This window comes from Anastrepha obliqua, chromosome 1 (genome assembly GCF_027943255.1).
Source record: "Anastrepha obliqua isolate idAnaObli1 chromosome 1, idAnaObli1_1.0, whole genome shotgun sequence".
Lineage (NCBI taxonomy): Eukaryota > Metazoa > Arthropoda > Insecta > Diptera > Tephritidae > Anastrepha > Anastrepha obliqua.
Window position 1 is genome coordinate 9,537,657 of NC_072892.1, and position 18,668 is coordinate 9,556,324.

The 18,668-nt window shown below is 33.5% G+C and overlaps 1 protein-coding gene across 4 annotated transcripts; it reads right to left on the minus strand.

The window, feature by feature from the left end:
* Positions 1-4,904: 4,904 nt before the first annotated feature.
* Positions 4,905-18,439, minus strand: LOC129253148 (methionine-R-sulfoxide reductase B1). 4 transcript variants are annotated; one of them, XM_054891413.1, is made up of 4 exons: positions 17,994-18,396; positions 13,382-13,534; positions 13,151-13,315; positions 4,905-5,795 (listed from the first exon to the last, which is right to left on the minus strand). In XM_054891413.1, the coding sequence occupies exons 1-4, from the start codon at positions 18,151-18,153 to the stop codon at positions 5,557-5,559; spliced, it is 717 nt and encodes a 238-aa protein (XP_054747388.1). In that variant the 5' UTR covers positions 18,154-18,396; the 3' UTR covers positions 4,905-5,556. The 4 variants fall into 4 exon arrangements, with proteins under 4 accessions (XP_054747388.1, XP_054747390.1, XP_054747389.1 ...); XM_054891415.1 differs by having other exon boundaries at positions 4,905-5,762; positions 17,994-18,385; XM_054891414.1 differs by lacking the exon at positions 4,905-5,795 and adding an exon at positions 10,052-10,422 and having other exon boundaries at positions 17,994-18,439.
* Between the last annotated feature and the right edge of the window lie 229 nt (positions 18,440-18,668).

Genomic DNA, 18,668 nt, shown 5'->3' on the forward strand with positions numbered 1-18,668 from the left:
GAAATAATAAGAATATATTCACACTTTAGCATTGTTTTTTCTTTAACGCTGCAAAAGTGCAAAAGTAACTGCTCAGCGATTTTGCGATTTACTTACTTTTAAATTTACTTTACTTTTTACTTTAATTTACTTTTTACTTGACTCAGTACACTTGTGGATTGTGCATGTGCAATGGTGATGAATGCATATCGTCAATACTTAAAATACTCTATCCATCACTTCTATATTAAAATATAATTATATTCATACTTTAATACAAAACATAATATAAGTACTTGAATTATATATTGTTTATTTAGGTGCATACCTACCTGCACACTTCACATCACTTCATAATTTAACAGATGACATGATGTCTGGCTGATAATTGAATGTAGCAACTTCAGCGCTTTAATCAGGTAATTTGTGCTATTATAGAGCGGACGTTGTTTATTATTGTTTAAGATACTTTCGCATTACTTTTTTGATTAAGTCAGAACTTTTCAGTTACCAATTGAAGTGCATTTCTCTTTTTTCCTGCCGTCGCTGCTAATTTGCATTAGATAACAAATGTCAGTGACGGTTGCCAGCTGCATGTACCACATTGCTCTTTGAGTTTTATTCTTACGAAATTGTTTATTTATTCTCGATACTTGGCTAAAAGTAAATTGAAAAAAGTTCTCTCATTTACTCTTCTCACGTGTTTCTCCAGCCCGTTGGTTAGATTCGGCTCCGCTAATTTGTTGTAGAAAGTGTTTTGTTTTATTGCCGAGTAGAGTGTTTTTCTTTTCTTTTCACTTCATATGAAAAGCAGTGTTGCAAACGCTGGCCTTTTACGCTTACCTAAATTCATTAAGTTTTTTGTGACTCACGGAAATTTACTTTGGGATTTGTAACGTACAAAACAACTTTCACAGAGAGCGCCATGCGCACTTCATACTGTATATTATTGTTGTTATAAAGCACTGATAATATCCCTTAAAGGAAAAGCTGCTGCAGTGACAATTTCTGGTTGGATATATGTAAATACGATTCTTTCGAAAAATATTAGACTTGGCTATATTGGGCACAACTGGACACTGTCTTTTGTATCGTTTCCGTGCTTCGTAGAATCCACCTAACCTAATTGAAAAAACCGTATCCCCTAAAGTGGGGAAAATAAGATAATATAAGAAAAGATGACGGCGAGTTTAATTTTATCAATCAGTTCGCGCTTCCAAGAAAAAACTCGTTACGTTTTGATCTACTGATTTGGCTCAATCGATTTTTTACTATTGACCTAGGACAAAAATAATTTATAGTTTGTCGCTTAAGTCTTTCGTTTTTACACTACTTAGTGCTAGTTTTTTAGTACAAGTTTGACTTTGCTGTTCAAATATTCACCGTATTAAACTAGCACTGAAAAATTGGGCCTTAAAGAATCTCTAGCCAATACAGAAAATCGGGGAACAAAGTGTTTACATATTAGATCGTGTTTCATGGCAGTATTTCATTTATAGGCTTATACTGCTTTTTGGATGGGAGAAAATATGACGACCAATCTAGCTTATCTAGTTAATGTATTTATATATATATATATATTTTTTGTATAAATTTGCTCTAAAAAGTCCAAAAGAACCTCTACAAATGGCAACTGTCAGATACGTCCGCAACTGTACGTCCGCCATAAAAAATTACTTATAATACTTTAAGTGGGAACTTTTTTGATGAGCTTGCTTCTACGTTTTTTGTTTTTTTTTTTTTGTGTGCAATAGTTTATCGGCGTTGCTATAGGAATTTTAGGGTATTTGTTTTGCTTTTCTACAGAGTCCTGAATATTTTTACCATTTATATCATTATACATTTCCAAAACATAAAAACCAAAATATATATTTAAGTATTTAATTAAAAACATTAAATATTAAAAAAAACTTAATTATCGGCTTTTTTACTGGCAGCATTTGGTGATACTGCGATAGATTGTAGCATTCATTACAGCAAATACTTTATAATAATTCTCTATTTTCCTCTTAGTGGAAAAGCTTAGACTGTCACTTAGAATTTGTTTATAATGGTTGTTGAAAAATTATAAACTTCTAAAAAGCCTTCGTTGAATAATTAAATTACGAAACTTCCCGCTTCAACACCACATAGTTATGTTTGCGGCGTTGAACTCCCATGTGTACCTAAGTATATACACTTAACAGAGCCTAGTTAACACCAAGGCGAATCTATACAAGGTGTTAACACTAGAGCAGCTGATTTGTTTTTTTTGTATCTTCCGATCCTCATATAAATTATGAACTTTAAGTTTATATATAAGATAAAATCTGGCCGGTCCGATCTTCTAAGCCGCGCACATTTTAGTTAAATTTTATTTCGGATAACTGTTAGTTTTTGGAATCAAACAAACAAACCCATGAACAATGAGAGTTGTCGCTAGTAAAATCAGACAATCAGGAACGAAAATTTAGTCTAAACATATTGTATTATTGTGTTAACTGTGTAAGCTTCCGTCTAAAAATACATTTTTGCGAAACTATGCAGGGAAAACAGACTGGGTAGCGTGTATATAAAGTTCGGCCCCGACCGAATTTAGGCACCATAAATTACCTACACGGAGACCTAACCTAAGATACCCAAAAAACATACCTCCCCAAAGCAAGATCAGAAGATCATGGTTTTGTTTGTGACAAAGCGGAACTTATCGTTGCGTAAAGTTGCAGCAGTTTTAAGGAAAAGTGGTTTTAATGTATCCGAAAACATGGTTCGAGTACGCCTACGTGCAGAAGATCTAAAATTCCTGAGCACATTGAAAAAACCGCTGCTCCCATTATCACACATTGAAAAGAGACTTTTACATGGGCTTAGGCAAATTCGAAGCGGAATTGGGCATGCGTAATGTCCTGTAAATGTTCATGCTTGGGGCTGCTTCTTTCGAAATAAGATTTGGCTATTTGTTTGCGTTTACCGCCATATTGAATGCAGTTTTGATAAATAAAATTATATTAAGTGTGTGAACATTATTGCTGTCAGCTGCGAAGAGAAGACTAGCCAACCTCGGATTTTATAAGACCACGATTTCAAGCATCGAAGCTGAAGGTGTGTAGAGGGGAAACAACAAAACGGAATTGAAATGTTGGATTGGCATTCACAATCGCGCGATGTAAAATTTTTGAGGAATATAGTAGTTAAGAAAAAATCCAGAAGAAAACAAATATGGACGATCAAACAGTAATCAAGGCAAATTCGGCTGATTTGGAGCCAATCAACCTTCACAGCTTGCGCAGAAATTAACACAAAGTATGAAACGAAGATGTGAAGCCATTATAGCTAACGGTGGTGACTATACATTTTATTGAATATATTGAGTATTATAATTATTAAGAGCTCAAAGAATGCAGTTTCTTAGAATCGAATTGTTCAAATAGTTTCTAAGCTATGGCGGTCACGCTTCTATTAGACAGACTGTATATTATATTCTAAGATTTTGTATAGTTGATTAACCGTCAACGTTTTCAGTCACGTTTTGAGTTTCATTCATTTTGCATGGAATGCCAATAATAACAAAATCTGGTTCTTTAAAACGTACATATGCACATGTGTATGTATATGTATGAAGATGTAATTTAAATTGATTTCAAGTGACGCACATTAGACTTAATTGTTCACAGTTTTAGATTTTATTAATTAATATTGATCAGCAGTACTTGACTTTGACTGTGAAAAGCACACACAGGGAAGTCACTGAATATATTATTTCGATATAAGTATAACAGAAATTTTTATCAACTTACCTACATTAACAGTGGCCGTCATAGCTGATTGTATATACCGGCAGAAAGTACCGGGTACGGTTGCCACTGTGAAGATGGAAATATCAAAACGATTTAAAAATTGTTTCTAATAGCGTAATTTAAAAAACTTGATCCCGAATTCATGTCCACAGTGGGGCAATGGTATTCACGCACAAGCAAACTCGGCCACTGCAGCTGAAAAAGGCAGAAAAAGTATTCTAAAGGGTATTTCAAAAGACGCGTCTAGATTTTGTTTTAAAATGTTTTCGAATTTCACTAATTTTTAGTTCTTCTTCTTGATTGGCGCGATAACAACTTACGAGAGTTTGACAGAGTTTAACAAAGCGCGCCAGTCATTTCTTTCTCGTGCTAACCGTCGCCAGTTGCACACATCAAGTAAAGCCAAGTCCCTCTACACCTGATATTTCCAACTCAGAGAAAGCCTTCATCTTCCTCTGCTACCACCAGCTGATACCGCATCGAATACTTTTAAAGCCGGAGCGTTTGTATCCATGATCAATCGAACGACATGACCCAGCCAACAAAGCTGCTGGATATTTGTTCGCTACGCTAAAGCTCATACAGCTCATTGTTCCATCGCCTACGATACTCGCCGTGATCAACGCGCAAAGATCCAAAAATATTCCACAAAAAATTATAGAAATCATTTAAATATCCACTATGATCACGTCTACATACAGGTAGAATCCGCCAAACAGTCCGATTCATAAATGCCTAATTGGTGACAAAGTCGAGATATCGTTTTTGAAGAGTGTTCAGCAACACAGCTAGTCCTTTTTCTATACGCTACAGAGCCAGTTTCTTGACATTTTTTCACCAACCTTTAATTGTCGGCTCACACGGATCATTATTTCCACCAAAAAAATTACAAATTTTGCGATATGTTGCTCTTAAAGAACGACGATTTTCATAATAAGTTTCAATAACTTAAACGCATTGTTCTATCGTGTAAAATTATAAAACTGTCTAGTTGACAAATGCCCAAGATGACATCAGAAAGAGGTACCGTCTAGAAATTATTCATTACCGAAATCTAGGCGTCACTTTTGAAAGACCCTTTCAATTTCTAAAGAAACCCCGTTACTTGTTGCAGTTAAGTAATCCTTTTTCGTCAAATGAAACCCAATATTTTGTATTTTATCAAAAATACCATCATTTATTTGTTTTATCAGATTAGAAAAAAACAAAACAAAAACACTATTTATATACAAAATAATTGACAGCTGTTAATTAGCCAAGCAAGCAAGAGTTATTTAGTTTTATCATGAGGCTAATTGACTAATCGTGATAACGAATTTAAAATCATAACTTTACATATTTTATACGTAGACACATAAGTATATTTGGTATACATTGGAATTGTGTGGCTGCAAAAAAAATTTAATTCAAAAAATCTAAAAGATCGCATTTAGCTGCTTAATGGTTATTTTTCTCTTAGCAAACAACAGATTGTTAGTTAGAATTTAGTTAAAATATATTGAAAATTACAAATCTTTTATTACTTTTATTTTTGTTTTAATTGTTTACTATTATTAACTAAGCATTTCTTTTGCATATTTCTACCTGCTCTCCTTGTAGTTTTTACTTGTTATTTAAATACAATAATAATATTTGGCCACACCCAACAGTCAGCAATTTGGCTTTTTTACGCTTTTTTGTTTTTAATAAAATTCTACTATTTCAATTTTCAGCATAGTCTCTCTGTAATCTCTGACAAGCATCCATCAGATCGTTGATATTTGTACCGTTTTCTCGTTTAGTGTATCGATATCGTGCGTCGTTATTGTTGCGCAATGGGCGTGGCGGTAGGTGTGGGCGCACTCGTAGCACTAACACCATTGGCACCATTCAACTCGTCAACCGAAACGAAAACGACCGCTGCTGAATTAATACAATAGCGTTTACGTGTCGGCTTTGGTCCATCCTCAAAGACGTGGCCCATATGAGCGTTGCAGCGGGCGCAGCGTACTTCTGTGCGTATACGTTCTGGATGTTTAATTAGTAGTAAAATATTACCCCCTTTTTAATTGGATTGTTTTGCACAAGTGGAATATATGCATATATATTTATAAATATATAGTTACGAGATATTATTTTGTATAATTCATTTTAGATAATTGGTGATGGGCAGGTAAAATATACACAAGATATTATTTAGGCACATTCCGTAAGGGAGATGTGTTTTGAACAGTTTTTCAATTAAAAATATGTTTTAGTTAAATTAATTGGCAATTGGATTATAATTGGTTTTAGAGGTTTTTTTTGTTTGGTTACAGGGATATTTCGTTATAGTAATTGTAATTGGTTGTGAAAGCATAGCAGAAGAATTAAAAATAATAATAATAAAAAAAATAAATAAATAAGTGCAAAATCAACAAAAAATGATGTACAAAAAAGTAGACGAAAGAGTAAAAAAAGTGAATATAACCGTACATAAAGTGAATAACAAAAAATAAACATAAACATATATGGAAGTGGCAATGAACAAGGTATATGTATGGGTAAGAACAAAACATAAAAACAGCAGCATATGAAATATGAAACAAAGAGAGAGAACCGGTAGAAATTGAGCGAAGGAAATTAAATCAACAACGAAGCAGTGAGAGCGAAATGTAGAGTCGAGAGCGAAGTTTTGGAGTAAGATATTAACGCAAAAAGTGAAGTGTTAAATTAAAATGTTGAAACAAAAAATCGATGGAAAATTGAAGTAAAAAAAATCAACGAAATGTAGGTGCATAAGGCAATGAGTGAATGATGAAAAAGTTTATTATTTTGTTATAGAATTCGCGCAAAGTTAAATTATGTTTGTGATTTTTTGTTAAATTTATGTTTACATAAGAAAAATATAAGCGATGTTTATTAATATTTAATATATGCATGTAAGCAATTTGTAAATCAATAAAAATACAACAGCGCTTAATGAGAAGACGTGATGGTTAACGGTTGTAAGTGTGTACGTATGCAAATACAGCAGATGTTGCACGAATGATGTATGTTACGGTTTTTGTATGCATTTATGTTTCATTCGATGCGTGAGCAAACATTTTTGTGTTTCATTATTTAATAACAATATGTATGTAAATGTTGTAATGAGTGTTTCAATTCAGACCCCCGTACAGGCACATGTATATAAAAAGCGAAAAAAGAGAGAAATAGAAAAAATATATAAAAAAATTCATTATTTTAAATGTCGTAATTTTATTTATCAACTTTTATATATTTATGTATGTATGAATGCTTTATTAAAATCAGCATTATTTAATTACTTATTGCTAAGCTGCAATTAGTGTGAAACATGCGATTTTGAAAATTGAACAAAAAAATTAAGAAAATTGAAAAAAATGCTGCTTTAGTTAATAATTATTTTGACATACATACGCAGCGACGGTGTCAAAATTTAAGAAATTTAAGCGCATTTCAGCTGCTTTGCAATCAATGGAAAGGACGTAGAGTTCATTAAAAAGCTTAATTACGTTATTCAACTAAGTACATACGAATGTACATACATACATACTCTTACAAACATACATACCAATGCATGTTGCATTGCAAAAGAAATTTAGTTACTAACTACTATGTGTACGTATGTATGCGATTGAGGCATTAAGGAAGCAGACAAACTTTTGATTTGCAAGCAAATTAATCTCAAAATACAACTTCGGCGCAATTCCTTATATTTCCACATTGGAGTTTATAATCACCTACATAAGTCTACTTGGAGTTAATTATAATAATATGCAGAGAAACAAATTTTTTTGTTTTTAGTGTTGCGTTTTGAAGTAAACCAAGCCCGCAGGAGCTCACTCATTTTTCCTAAAAGTTGCCGTATGTAGGACTTCATTAATTTTAATTGAAGGCTGTTTTCTTTAATAAATATTGGGTTGGCAACTAAGTACTTGCGGATTTCACTCATAGATGGCTTGAGTTGAATTTTTAGGTTTGCAGACGTAGTAAAAATATAAAACACATTTTGTTATTTGATAGTTGACAATTCAGCTGTCAATCAGTAAACAAGTTTTTGATCAGTTGCGTAGTTTTCGCTGGGCGTTCGTTGAAAAATCAAATGATCAAAAAATCAAAAGGATCATTTTCGTCATATTTTGCTTTTCTTATGTCCGCAAAGGGAAAATTACATCGCAAGCTCATAAAAAGTTATGATGGTGACGAAGCCTTAAAAGAACGGCAGTGTCAAAATTGGTTTGCTAAATTTCGTTCTGGTGATTTTTCACTCAAAGATGAAAAACGCTCTGGACGCCCAGTTGAAATTGACGACACCCTAATCAAAGCAATAATCGATTCGGATCGTCACAGTACAACACGTGAGATTGCAGAGAAGCTTCATGTATCACATACCTGCATTGAAAATCACTTAAAACAATTTAGCTATGTTCAAAAACTCGATTCATGGATTCCTCACGAACTGAAAGGAACGTATTTAACGCGACGCATTAACAGCTGCGATTTGCTAAAGAAACGTAATGAAAATTATCAATTTTTAAAACGACTGGGAGCAGGCCAGGTGAACCAACTCAAATAACATCAAAAAAGTATTAATATTCTGATTACAAAGGAATTGTCTACTTTGAACTCTATCGAGCGATCAATTTTGATGTCTACATTGAACAACTAATGAAATTAAATAATGCAGTTGAAGAAAAGCTGCCGGAATTGACAAATCGAAAAGGTATTGTATTCCATCATGACAATGCAAGGCCACACACACATTTGGCCACTATGTAAAAATTGTTGGAGCTTGGTTGAAATATTTTGCCACACCCACCATATAGTCCTGACCTTGCACCATCTGATTACTTTTTTTACAAAACTCCTTGAATTGTAAAAATTTCAATTATGATTCAGTTTTTTGCTAATAAAAACCAGAAGTTGTATGAACGTGGGATTATGATGCTGCCTGAAAGATTGCAAAAGGTCATTGATCAAAATGGACAATACTTTCCAGGAGAAAGATATTTAGTTCCATGAAAAAATTGTCTTTAATTTTCTACAAAAAATCCGCAATTACTTAGTTGCCAACCCAATACTTGCCATAACCACTATTAATTCTTCATTTTAGGTGTTTGGCCTTATTTTGTTATATTTCCCTAATCTTATTTGTGGCGTGCGTCTTGATGTTTTTCCACAAATGGAGGTATCAACAGTTTTAAGCCGATGGTTTGCATGAGAAGCTTTTTCATGGCAGAAATTCACTCGAAGGTTTGTCATTGCCTACCTATTAATTTTTGTAGAGAGTTAAAATTGCCATCAGAATAGGCGTTTTTCATAGCTGTAAATTAGCATACTAGAGAAAAAAAAAGTTTATTCCAAAAAGTACCAAAATCCCATGTTATGTACATGGGAAATATATCGTGTTTGGGGCAAGGTTTATTCTGAATATTAAGAGCTGATTTTGATCTGATAATTTTTCTTAGATGGAAAACTAAAAGTTTAGGGGGCGTCGCAAGAAAAATAATCAAATTGGTAAATAACGGACACCCTAGTGTGCATACCCAATGGTAATTCTAAAGGCTCATTTATGCAGATGATTTATTTTAAGCCAGCTTTATGAAGTTACTTAATAACAAAGTTATGCAATTTTATTTATGTTTTTAATTGCGTAATTCCTACTTAAGTTCCCACCTGTTTACCAAAATAAATAATCATAATAACCACTCTGACCACATGAACATTTAGACTTCAAGCAAATCATAACACCATCAAGCGGTAATGCAAATCTAAGTTGAATGTATTAGGTTTTTTGATGTATTCATGTATGAATGGATATGAAGTTGAAAAATACATAGACATAATAAATAATCATATTCAAAAGAAATTATACCAAAAGAGAATATGTCCTTGAGATATGAACGATACATTTTCATAAAATGTATTGCAAAAGATAAACCAAATTGAAAGTAAAAAAAAAATTACTTGTGCTATGCCTGATTTATGCAATTTCTCCTTTGTTTACGGAATGAAGGCAATTGCAGGTAAGCGCAAATCCGGCCATTCGGTGAGTTCAATCAATATAAGCACGCGAGGTTGAATATAAATATATGCTTCAATAGACCTATGCATGTAAATTAATTCAATTTTCTACATAAAATTAAATACACATATACATGTATATTTAAATGTGTATATGTATATACATATATAAACTAAATAATTCAATTAGGGCAGAACCAAATATATTCCTCTTACACTGCACACAAATGTTTACATAAGTTAATCCACCTTACTAACTTTCTTTGCCGTTATCAAAAATACAGTCGCTCTTTTCATTTTACATATATATATATGTATATTGTAAATAACAAGTCATTTTTATGTATAATATCAAATGTGTATGTAGTCTACATATTATTATTAATGAAACAAGAAACTTTAAATTTTTATTACTTCGAGCAAATTGTACACTTTAATTATTTTTTCACGTGTCCTTTTGAGAAGGAAGCAGTTGTGGCGGAGGAACCAGAGGCAATGTTGCTGTTCGCCTTTAGTGGTACAAAATCAATGGACGCCGAATTGATGCAGTATCGCAGATGTTTGGGTGGCGGGCCATCATCGAAAACGTGTCCCATGTGCGCGGAACATTTGGAGCAGCGCACCTCTGTTCGCACCATGCCTAACATTTTCGAAATTACTACTGTTTTTATTCACACGTTTATTTTTGATATGTGTGGGTGTGATTGGTTTTTTCAAAATGTGTGGGTAGGTGTCAGCAAAAAGCGCAAAGTGTAAAAATCAATGCACGAGTAAGTATGTAGTAAAAAAGATAGTTATATTTCATTTCAATTTTTTCGCAATTCGCGTTAAATAAAATAATTCATTTAGATAAAACTCATTTATTGCAGCATTCAAGTTGTTCAGTATTTCGTTTGCGTATACGAACACAAATATGAATTTCGATTATAAAAGTTTGTGTGTTTTGATAACACAAAGATTTTAGAGAATAAGAGATGTTGCGGCGAGTTAAAAAGTATAGAAGGAAAAGAAAACTTTAATTAGGAGCATACCTTGGTATAGTTTGAATAGATACAATACATGTACATACACATGTACACAAATGAACGAACGAACGAACGTACAAACGAACAAAGGATTGGACAAACGCATGAACTAAACTGCAACAATTCTTTTAAAATTTCGCACTTTTATTGAAATTTGGACAAAAGAACAAAACAAAACAAACATACGAGTATATGCACTTACATATATACGCACACGCACAATATGTAGGTAGGTACTTAAGAGTATTTATAGCAAGCTGGATTGTAGTTTTAGATGCAGACACTTTAACACAACGCTCGTTAAAGATTTTCTACTTACACTATTAGTACAAGACAGTGAAAGCTGGCAAATAAAGATATGCATATCTAGGTACACTTACTCATGTTATTACGACAAAGACAAAACAAAAAAATAATAACTTATGAAAAAGCTCTATAAGCGTTAGCAACGGGCTAAGCCCATTTTGTTCGATAGAAATATAAATTAGTGGGAAAACAGTATTTGCATAAACTAAAATGACATAAAAATTAGTAAAATAAACGAATAAGAACTTCTCTGTATTTGACTATTTTCAAAATTCACTATAATTGGCTCATCGCTCTGGTAAAAGTAAAAACAACTGTTCTTGTTCGAGTAGAACCCCTAGTCGCTCAGTTACGTGGAACTGACTGTTGTGGGAAGGCACCACAGTTCACATGAAAACCATTTCGGCATAAGCGGAGAAGATAAAGACCTACCATAATGGCATAGGTTTCTTAGGCAAATCAAAAGTAGAGATATAAAGAGCTTAAAGCCTCATCACATACAAAAAAAAAAGTTTATGTGTATTAATTTTCGGAGCTATTGAAACATCTGACTGCTATTAACTAGTTTTGGATATATTTCGGTTTTTATGATTTACAAAAATTATCTTTTCATCTTTCAGAACACCTGATGCTGTCATTTGCTTAATAAATATACGTATATATACCTATTGTTCTAATCTGAATAGAGCCTCTTCTTTGCCCTTAAATACTTCTGTCTAAGCTAATCTTATCTTCCATCTTCTGATGGTAAAATTTGTAAGATGAATAAATAATAAAAAAAAGATTGGAAACAATTCAGAGAAATGGGTTTTATGCATAAAAAATTACGCAGCTCAAACACAATTTTCAGATTAAAAGATAAACAAAAGGTAAATTTTAAAATCAAACCTATTTAAAAGGCAGATAGTGAGGCTTTGACAACATTATTCTAAGTGAAATATATGATTAATTTTGCTCTATGCGCTTTATTATTTTAGTTACATCTCAGTTTTGTTTTGCCATTTAAAGGATAATAAATGCCGAGATTGAGGAATCAGCGATTTACTTCGGGTCTATATGAGAAGGTTAAATTTTAATTTTTAAATGATATCGGGCGTTTTTTTAAGAACTTGAGTACTTAAAATGATAATACAAAACAGAAATATTACTTTTTTATTGTAATCTGCTAGATAATTTCATGCCACTAATTTCTTTAATATGATATCCGGCATACGTTCGAAGCGACTACGTGTTACATGGTCAGTCCAATTTTCCAATAAGTCTGGCTACTCTGAATCTACTGTTTGCAATAAATCTGGCCGTATGGCCTCACTTGTGGCTTGAATATTGCAATAAACCAACTGTTAAGCGCGCTGTATGACAAGTTGCGCCGTCTTGTTGGAACCAAATGTCGTCGATATTTAGCTCATTCAGAGTCAGCATGGCTCGATAGCGCTCGCCATTCACGGTAACGGCAGCTCCTTCCTCACTTCCAAAGAAGTAAGGACCGATGATGCCGCCAATGCTCTATGAACTTCGCGAATTGATTTGGGGATTTTTTTTTTTTTCAAAGTGCTCGCCAAACATACCGAACAGAAATGTCATCACAATTTGTCATTATCAGCTGTCGAACCATAGTTATCGGTATCGTTAGTTCTCATGCAGTTAAAAAAACACCCGATATTTGAAATTTCTAAGCATACCATTCATAAATTTCTATATTCTATAGATGAGCGTTCTGATATAATTTAAAAAGTACATATGTACATATATGCATAATAGCGAACTATCGAACTTTGACTAGTTTAACACAGGTATTAAAATCATAAAAGCCCTACAATAACTAAGCAAATATTAATGTAACATAGCTCGTTTGCAAAGCATTTAAAACCAATTCTGCAATTATCGAATGCACTATTTGCAATGTGAACTGCATTTGCCACCGATGCGTGCAACCAAATTATGCACAAGTGTGTGCATACATACGTACTCGTGCACGAGAGCACGCTCGCATCTATAGCAACAACAGCAATAGTTGCAGACAAACAGTTAATTACCTTAAGTTGGATTTTTCTTTACCTGGGATACTCGCATCACGATGTAATGTTATTTTGCCCTTATCAAGCACATCATTGAATGCGGGCCAACCGCAACCTGAATCATATTTGGTATCGGAACTGAAGAGGTCCTGCTGGCAAACAATACAACGGTATAAACCCTTTTCATAGTGTTTGTTGTAACAACCTAGCAGATCGTATAAATTGTATTGTATGAAAAAGGACTAAATACAAGAAATTATTCGTCACACACCTGTAAATGGTCGCTCTGTAGCAGCCTCCTGTGTCACTTGATACTGCAGTGGTGTTAGGCGCTTCTTCAACTCTTCCTTATTTACATTTATTTTTTCGGCTTTATTTTCCATTTTCTTCAAACTGTTTGCGGTTTCCTGGTCGTAAGGTTTATCTGTAATTGGAGATAGAAAAGCTCTTTGATAAATAAACAAAATAAGTAAATTACAGTTGTATATAGGTAAATGCATAAACATATGTATTTATCTGTGGGCATGAGGCATAGTAGCTTAAGTCGCGTAGGAGGAGATATGAGTTATTGCATTGGTGGCACAATAGACACTAAGGCGTTGCAATAAAATTATTAGAGTTTACATGGCCAACTTGGCATTACAGTCCGGGGTGGACCAATGCCTCCTCTACAATACGCCTTCATTCTTCTCGGCAGTCCGCTTTCGCTCTATATTTTGAGATTACAGTCCGGGGTGGACCATTGCCTCCTCTACAATACGCCTTCATTCTTCTCGACAGTACGCTTTCGCTCTATGTTGTGAGATTCTCATCTTTCGTATATCGTCGTCTACGTCTTGCAAACATCGTCTCCTTGGACGGCCTCTCCTTCTTGCTCCTTCAGGGTTTGCTTCAAATACTTTTTTGGTCGTTCTTTCGCTGCTCATTTTTAAACTGCATACCACCGTAATCTTTGGGACATTATAAACCGCGTTACATTTCCTCACGCGATTAAAACACTGATCTTGTGGTTCCACTCGTATAGGGCCGAATATTCTTCTAAGGAATTTTACTTTCAAATCGCATCAGTAAATTCACGTCATTAACTTTAAGGACCAATGCTTCACAGCTGTAGGTGAGAACCGGTCTTATTATAATTTTGTACATCTGTAGTTTTTGTTTGATAACAATGAAGACTTCATAAGTGTGATATGGCCAAAGTATGCTCTGTTAGCTGTCTGAATACGGTCTTGTATAGATAAGCCCATATCCTTATTTATGCTGCGTACTACGCCTAAGTATTTAAACTCTTGCATGAACTCAAAAATATAACTTCCGATTCTGATGTGATTATCATGAAAGGATTGTGTCATGTACTTCGTCTTTTCTTCATTTTTATTGAGCCCCCCCTGGTCTTGTAGCGCATGAAAACGTTATGAAGAGTCGGTTCTACGTAACCGGAACGACCCGGATTTATATCCGGCCAATGTGTTTGAATGAATCTTTATGCTGCAACAACAACAACAACAACAACAATAAAGCCGGATTTCATTTCGAATTCGTCAGATATTTTAGAGTTACATATCTTTCATAGAAAAAATGTGTCTTCATCTTATGTGCGCGTGTCATAAAATCATCGTACAACTACATAACTTAAATTGACATGAAGATTCAATAAATATTCATAATTAAATTCATATGATATGTGGAATCTGTATTTAATTGTTTAAAACTATTTCTTTTACTCTTTATTGACATTAATAAAAATGCTTTAAACTTATTTTTTTAATGAATCAAGCTAGGCTGAAAATTAAACTGGCCGCATCTCTAAATTGTAATTTTCGACATAAGGGGTTAGGGGTAGTCAGAATTAAAAAAAAAATTGGATTTCTGTTTTGCATTTTCTTAAGGTATATATATATGTATATAATTGGCGCTTACACCCTTTTTGGATGTTTGGCCGAGCTCCTCCTCCTATTTTTGGTGTGCGTCTTGATGTTGTTCCACAAATGGAGGGGCCTACAGTTTCAAGCCGACTCCGAACGGCAGATGATTTTTATGAGGAGCTTTTTCATGGCAGAACTACACTCGGCGGTTTGCCATTGCCTGCCGAGAGGCGACCGCTATTAGAAAAATGTTTTTCTTAATTTTGGTGTTTCACCGGGATTCGAACCAACGTTATCTCTTGTGAATTCCGAATGGTAGTTACGCACCAACCCATTCAGCTACGGCGGCCGCCTAAATTATAATATCTTAAAAATATTACGTGAAAATTTGAAGTTATTCAACGTTTCGAGTTTTCAAGTTATTCAACAATTAAAAAAGGGCGCTCGGGCGCCCCAGAATCGATAGCAAAACTTTAAGGGGGAACACCACTGTGATTTAAAAAAAAAAAAACATTTTTTTTGCATTTTGCATTTTGATTTTAATTTTTTTATTTTTGTACATGTATTGGCTACAGTCATACATAACTGTTTTTAAAAATTCCAAAAATTAATATTTTTTCAAGCCTTTCGAAAACAAAAAATGGTAAAAACACAAACTCATTTTCAAGCCTGCACCATTTTCTCAGAAAAAAACCATTGATACCTATATAATATTAGATTAAGAATTTTTTTGGTTTTTTGCTTTCAGATGATTTTTCACCGCTGTATCGTGGCCACCAGGTGCATCAGTTTTTTATGTCGTCATTACATTATATTAATATTAATAAAAATTGTAATTTTTAAAATTTTTTAATAAAAAATTGTGTCAGTATAGTTGAATATATGTTAAATTAATTATAATTTGTCCGATCCTCAAATAATCATCCCTACTTATAAAAAAAAATTCATGGAAATCACTTAATTTTCACGCTTTCACAGTGGTGTTTCCCCTTAAATGCGTTTTTCTCAAAACTATGTTTTTTGAATTTGCGATCACTGTAACTTAAAAACCGCTTAGTAGATTTCAATAAAATGTATACTGCTTTTGAAAAACATAAAAAACTCATGCCTGATAGAATATTTTTTTTTTTCAAAAATTTCGATTTTTTTAACACTTAGTTGTCGGTGTTTTTCTCGAAAATCTGAAAATCTGGGGTCGTCATATTGTTAATTTTGAGGAAAATAAAAAAGCTTCGATCAGGCACAATATTATCTATTAATAAAACTAATTTCTTTTGTCCGATTGATTTTAGATGAATCTCCAAAGTCTTGTGATGATCACCGCAAGGGACTTGTGGAGAAACGGGCTCCACACCAATAGCGTTAACTTTTCAATTATTAATTTTTTTCTTAAATTTTGCTAAAGTCAAGTCGAAACGTGATGTATTAATGCTATGTTTTTATTTTTGTAAAATAAAGCAACTAACTAGCAAAAAAAATATTGAAAATCATCATAATTTTTCAGGCCTCTGACTACCCCTAACCTTATAAGCTACTATGCCGCACGTGCACAAGTACTTACATATATGTTTTTAGGCAATATTTTTACAAAAAATTTTAAGGTAAAACGCGCCAATTCAATATAATATAATTTTCATTCTTTATGCGAAACCATTAAGTTATCAAATTACTTAATGGGACAACCATCTAGCTTTTATCAGGTCGGTGTAGTTAAGATAAACTAATCTAAATTTTGATTGCATACAACGTGACAGATGGCAAACTGAACAACAGTCTATACTAAGTATGTAAATACTTAAGCTGATTATAAGTCTGAATGAGTGGACATTTTTTATTCAAAATAAAAAGGCAAGATCTTTTAGAAAATAAATAAATATTATAAGGACTAATATAAGAAGCTCGTTTCTATAAATTAATTCTTCAATGTACATACGTATTTAAAATATATCTATGTGTGTATATATTGTGCATATGTACACATATACACCTCTATGTACATACAACTATGCATAGGAGACTACGCAGTCCAACGATTTCCGATTGTTTACCTCAAAAGCTATCACGCACAGTGATGATGCTGAATAAAAAAAACTATTGCTTTTTTGAGCATCGAAACTTTTAAACAATATGTACTGCCACGATCAATGGCGAATTAATAAAATTAAAAGTTCGGAAGCGAACAATGCTAATACACTTGGGTGAAAACAAGAATCGTGTGGAATTAATGAACATCTGTGTAATTTAATGAACACTCTAAGCTTCCTTAGATCACTACGAAAAAATTTTAATTTAAATGTGAAGAAAAATGTACCCAAAATATTGTCTCTTGTAAAACTAGAGCACTTTCTTAGACATAAAATAAATAAATAGATTTAAATAAAATAAACACTTAGAGATAAAACCTGGAGAATTCGAATAGGAAGCAATAAACTAGACTTATAGTAGATATGGTTTACGAAGATTTTACGTGTAATAATGGCACGTAAATATTAGTATGTATTTTTCATAAGATGCATACAATCGTATTTGCATTCATTAAAATGTACGTACTACATGCATACATAGCCATCCGAACAATGTAAATAATTGTTTGCTTAATATGGCTTTGCTTTTGTAATTCATAGGCACTTGTTTATTTCTTAAATAGCCACCAGTTGAGACATCGAATAGAGCGGAATTTTAAACACTAAAACGAGGCACGCGTAGATTAAATGCTGATACTCGCAATAAATATACGCGCATACATACATACGTGGAAAATTGGGTTTTCCAAACTATTCATGAAAACTTTCACTGCGTTCAACGTTTTTCCGTCCAAATTGAGGTGCAACATCCAAGCGAACTCTTGCTTTATTTATTTGTATATAAAAGCAAATAATGCCTTCAGTACAGGTGGGTTACATCGATTTGGCGGATGGCGCAAGCTGGTATGGCTATGCGTGTGTCCGCCCAGCTAGCCAGCGTTGGATTACTATAAAAAAATCGGCACTACAAACAGCACACAACGTCATCACTTACCCGAGAAGCTTCTTTGATTTATGAACGCAGATGCACCAATAATTGATGCAATTGGTTTCCCGACCGAAAAATGGTTCACATCAGCGCCCTGAAGTATTCTGTATATAACAGTTGCCAACTGAAATCGTGGTGGCGTGATATTACGTATAATAGAAAACATTTCTTAAAAAATTTTGGATATAAAGAAAAATTTGTTTTCAGTGTGCCTTAAAAGGAGATGCGTTAGGTCCACGCTTTCCAATGATTACTTAATCAAGCGTTTGATTGAGAAATGCAAGGCGAAACAGAAAAAGCTTTCCCTATTAGGAAAATTGCGCAGCTTTTCCAAAAACAGACTCGCTAATTTACTCGCACTTTAAACATCAATGAAATGTCAACACAAAGCAATACCTAGATGATATATAAACGATAATTAATACAAAACTATTTTGTTGGTCGCTTTTTCACACGCCCGTTCGCAACGACCTGTCCTTGAGCCATGGCCAACACAGCAACATCATAGCAATAGTGGTCGTTTACAAAAGCAAATTTACTCACCTGTTTCAGCCTTTTATTCACTTTTCGCCAATATGCGTTTAACTTTGCAATCTTGCTGTCTCGCTATTTATATTTTGATATTATTATACGTTCTAAATTTGTACACAACTTCCTAAGGCAAATTTTGCAACCGTTTAG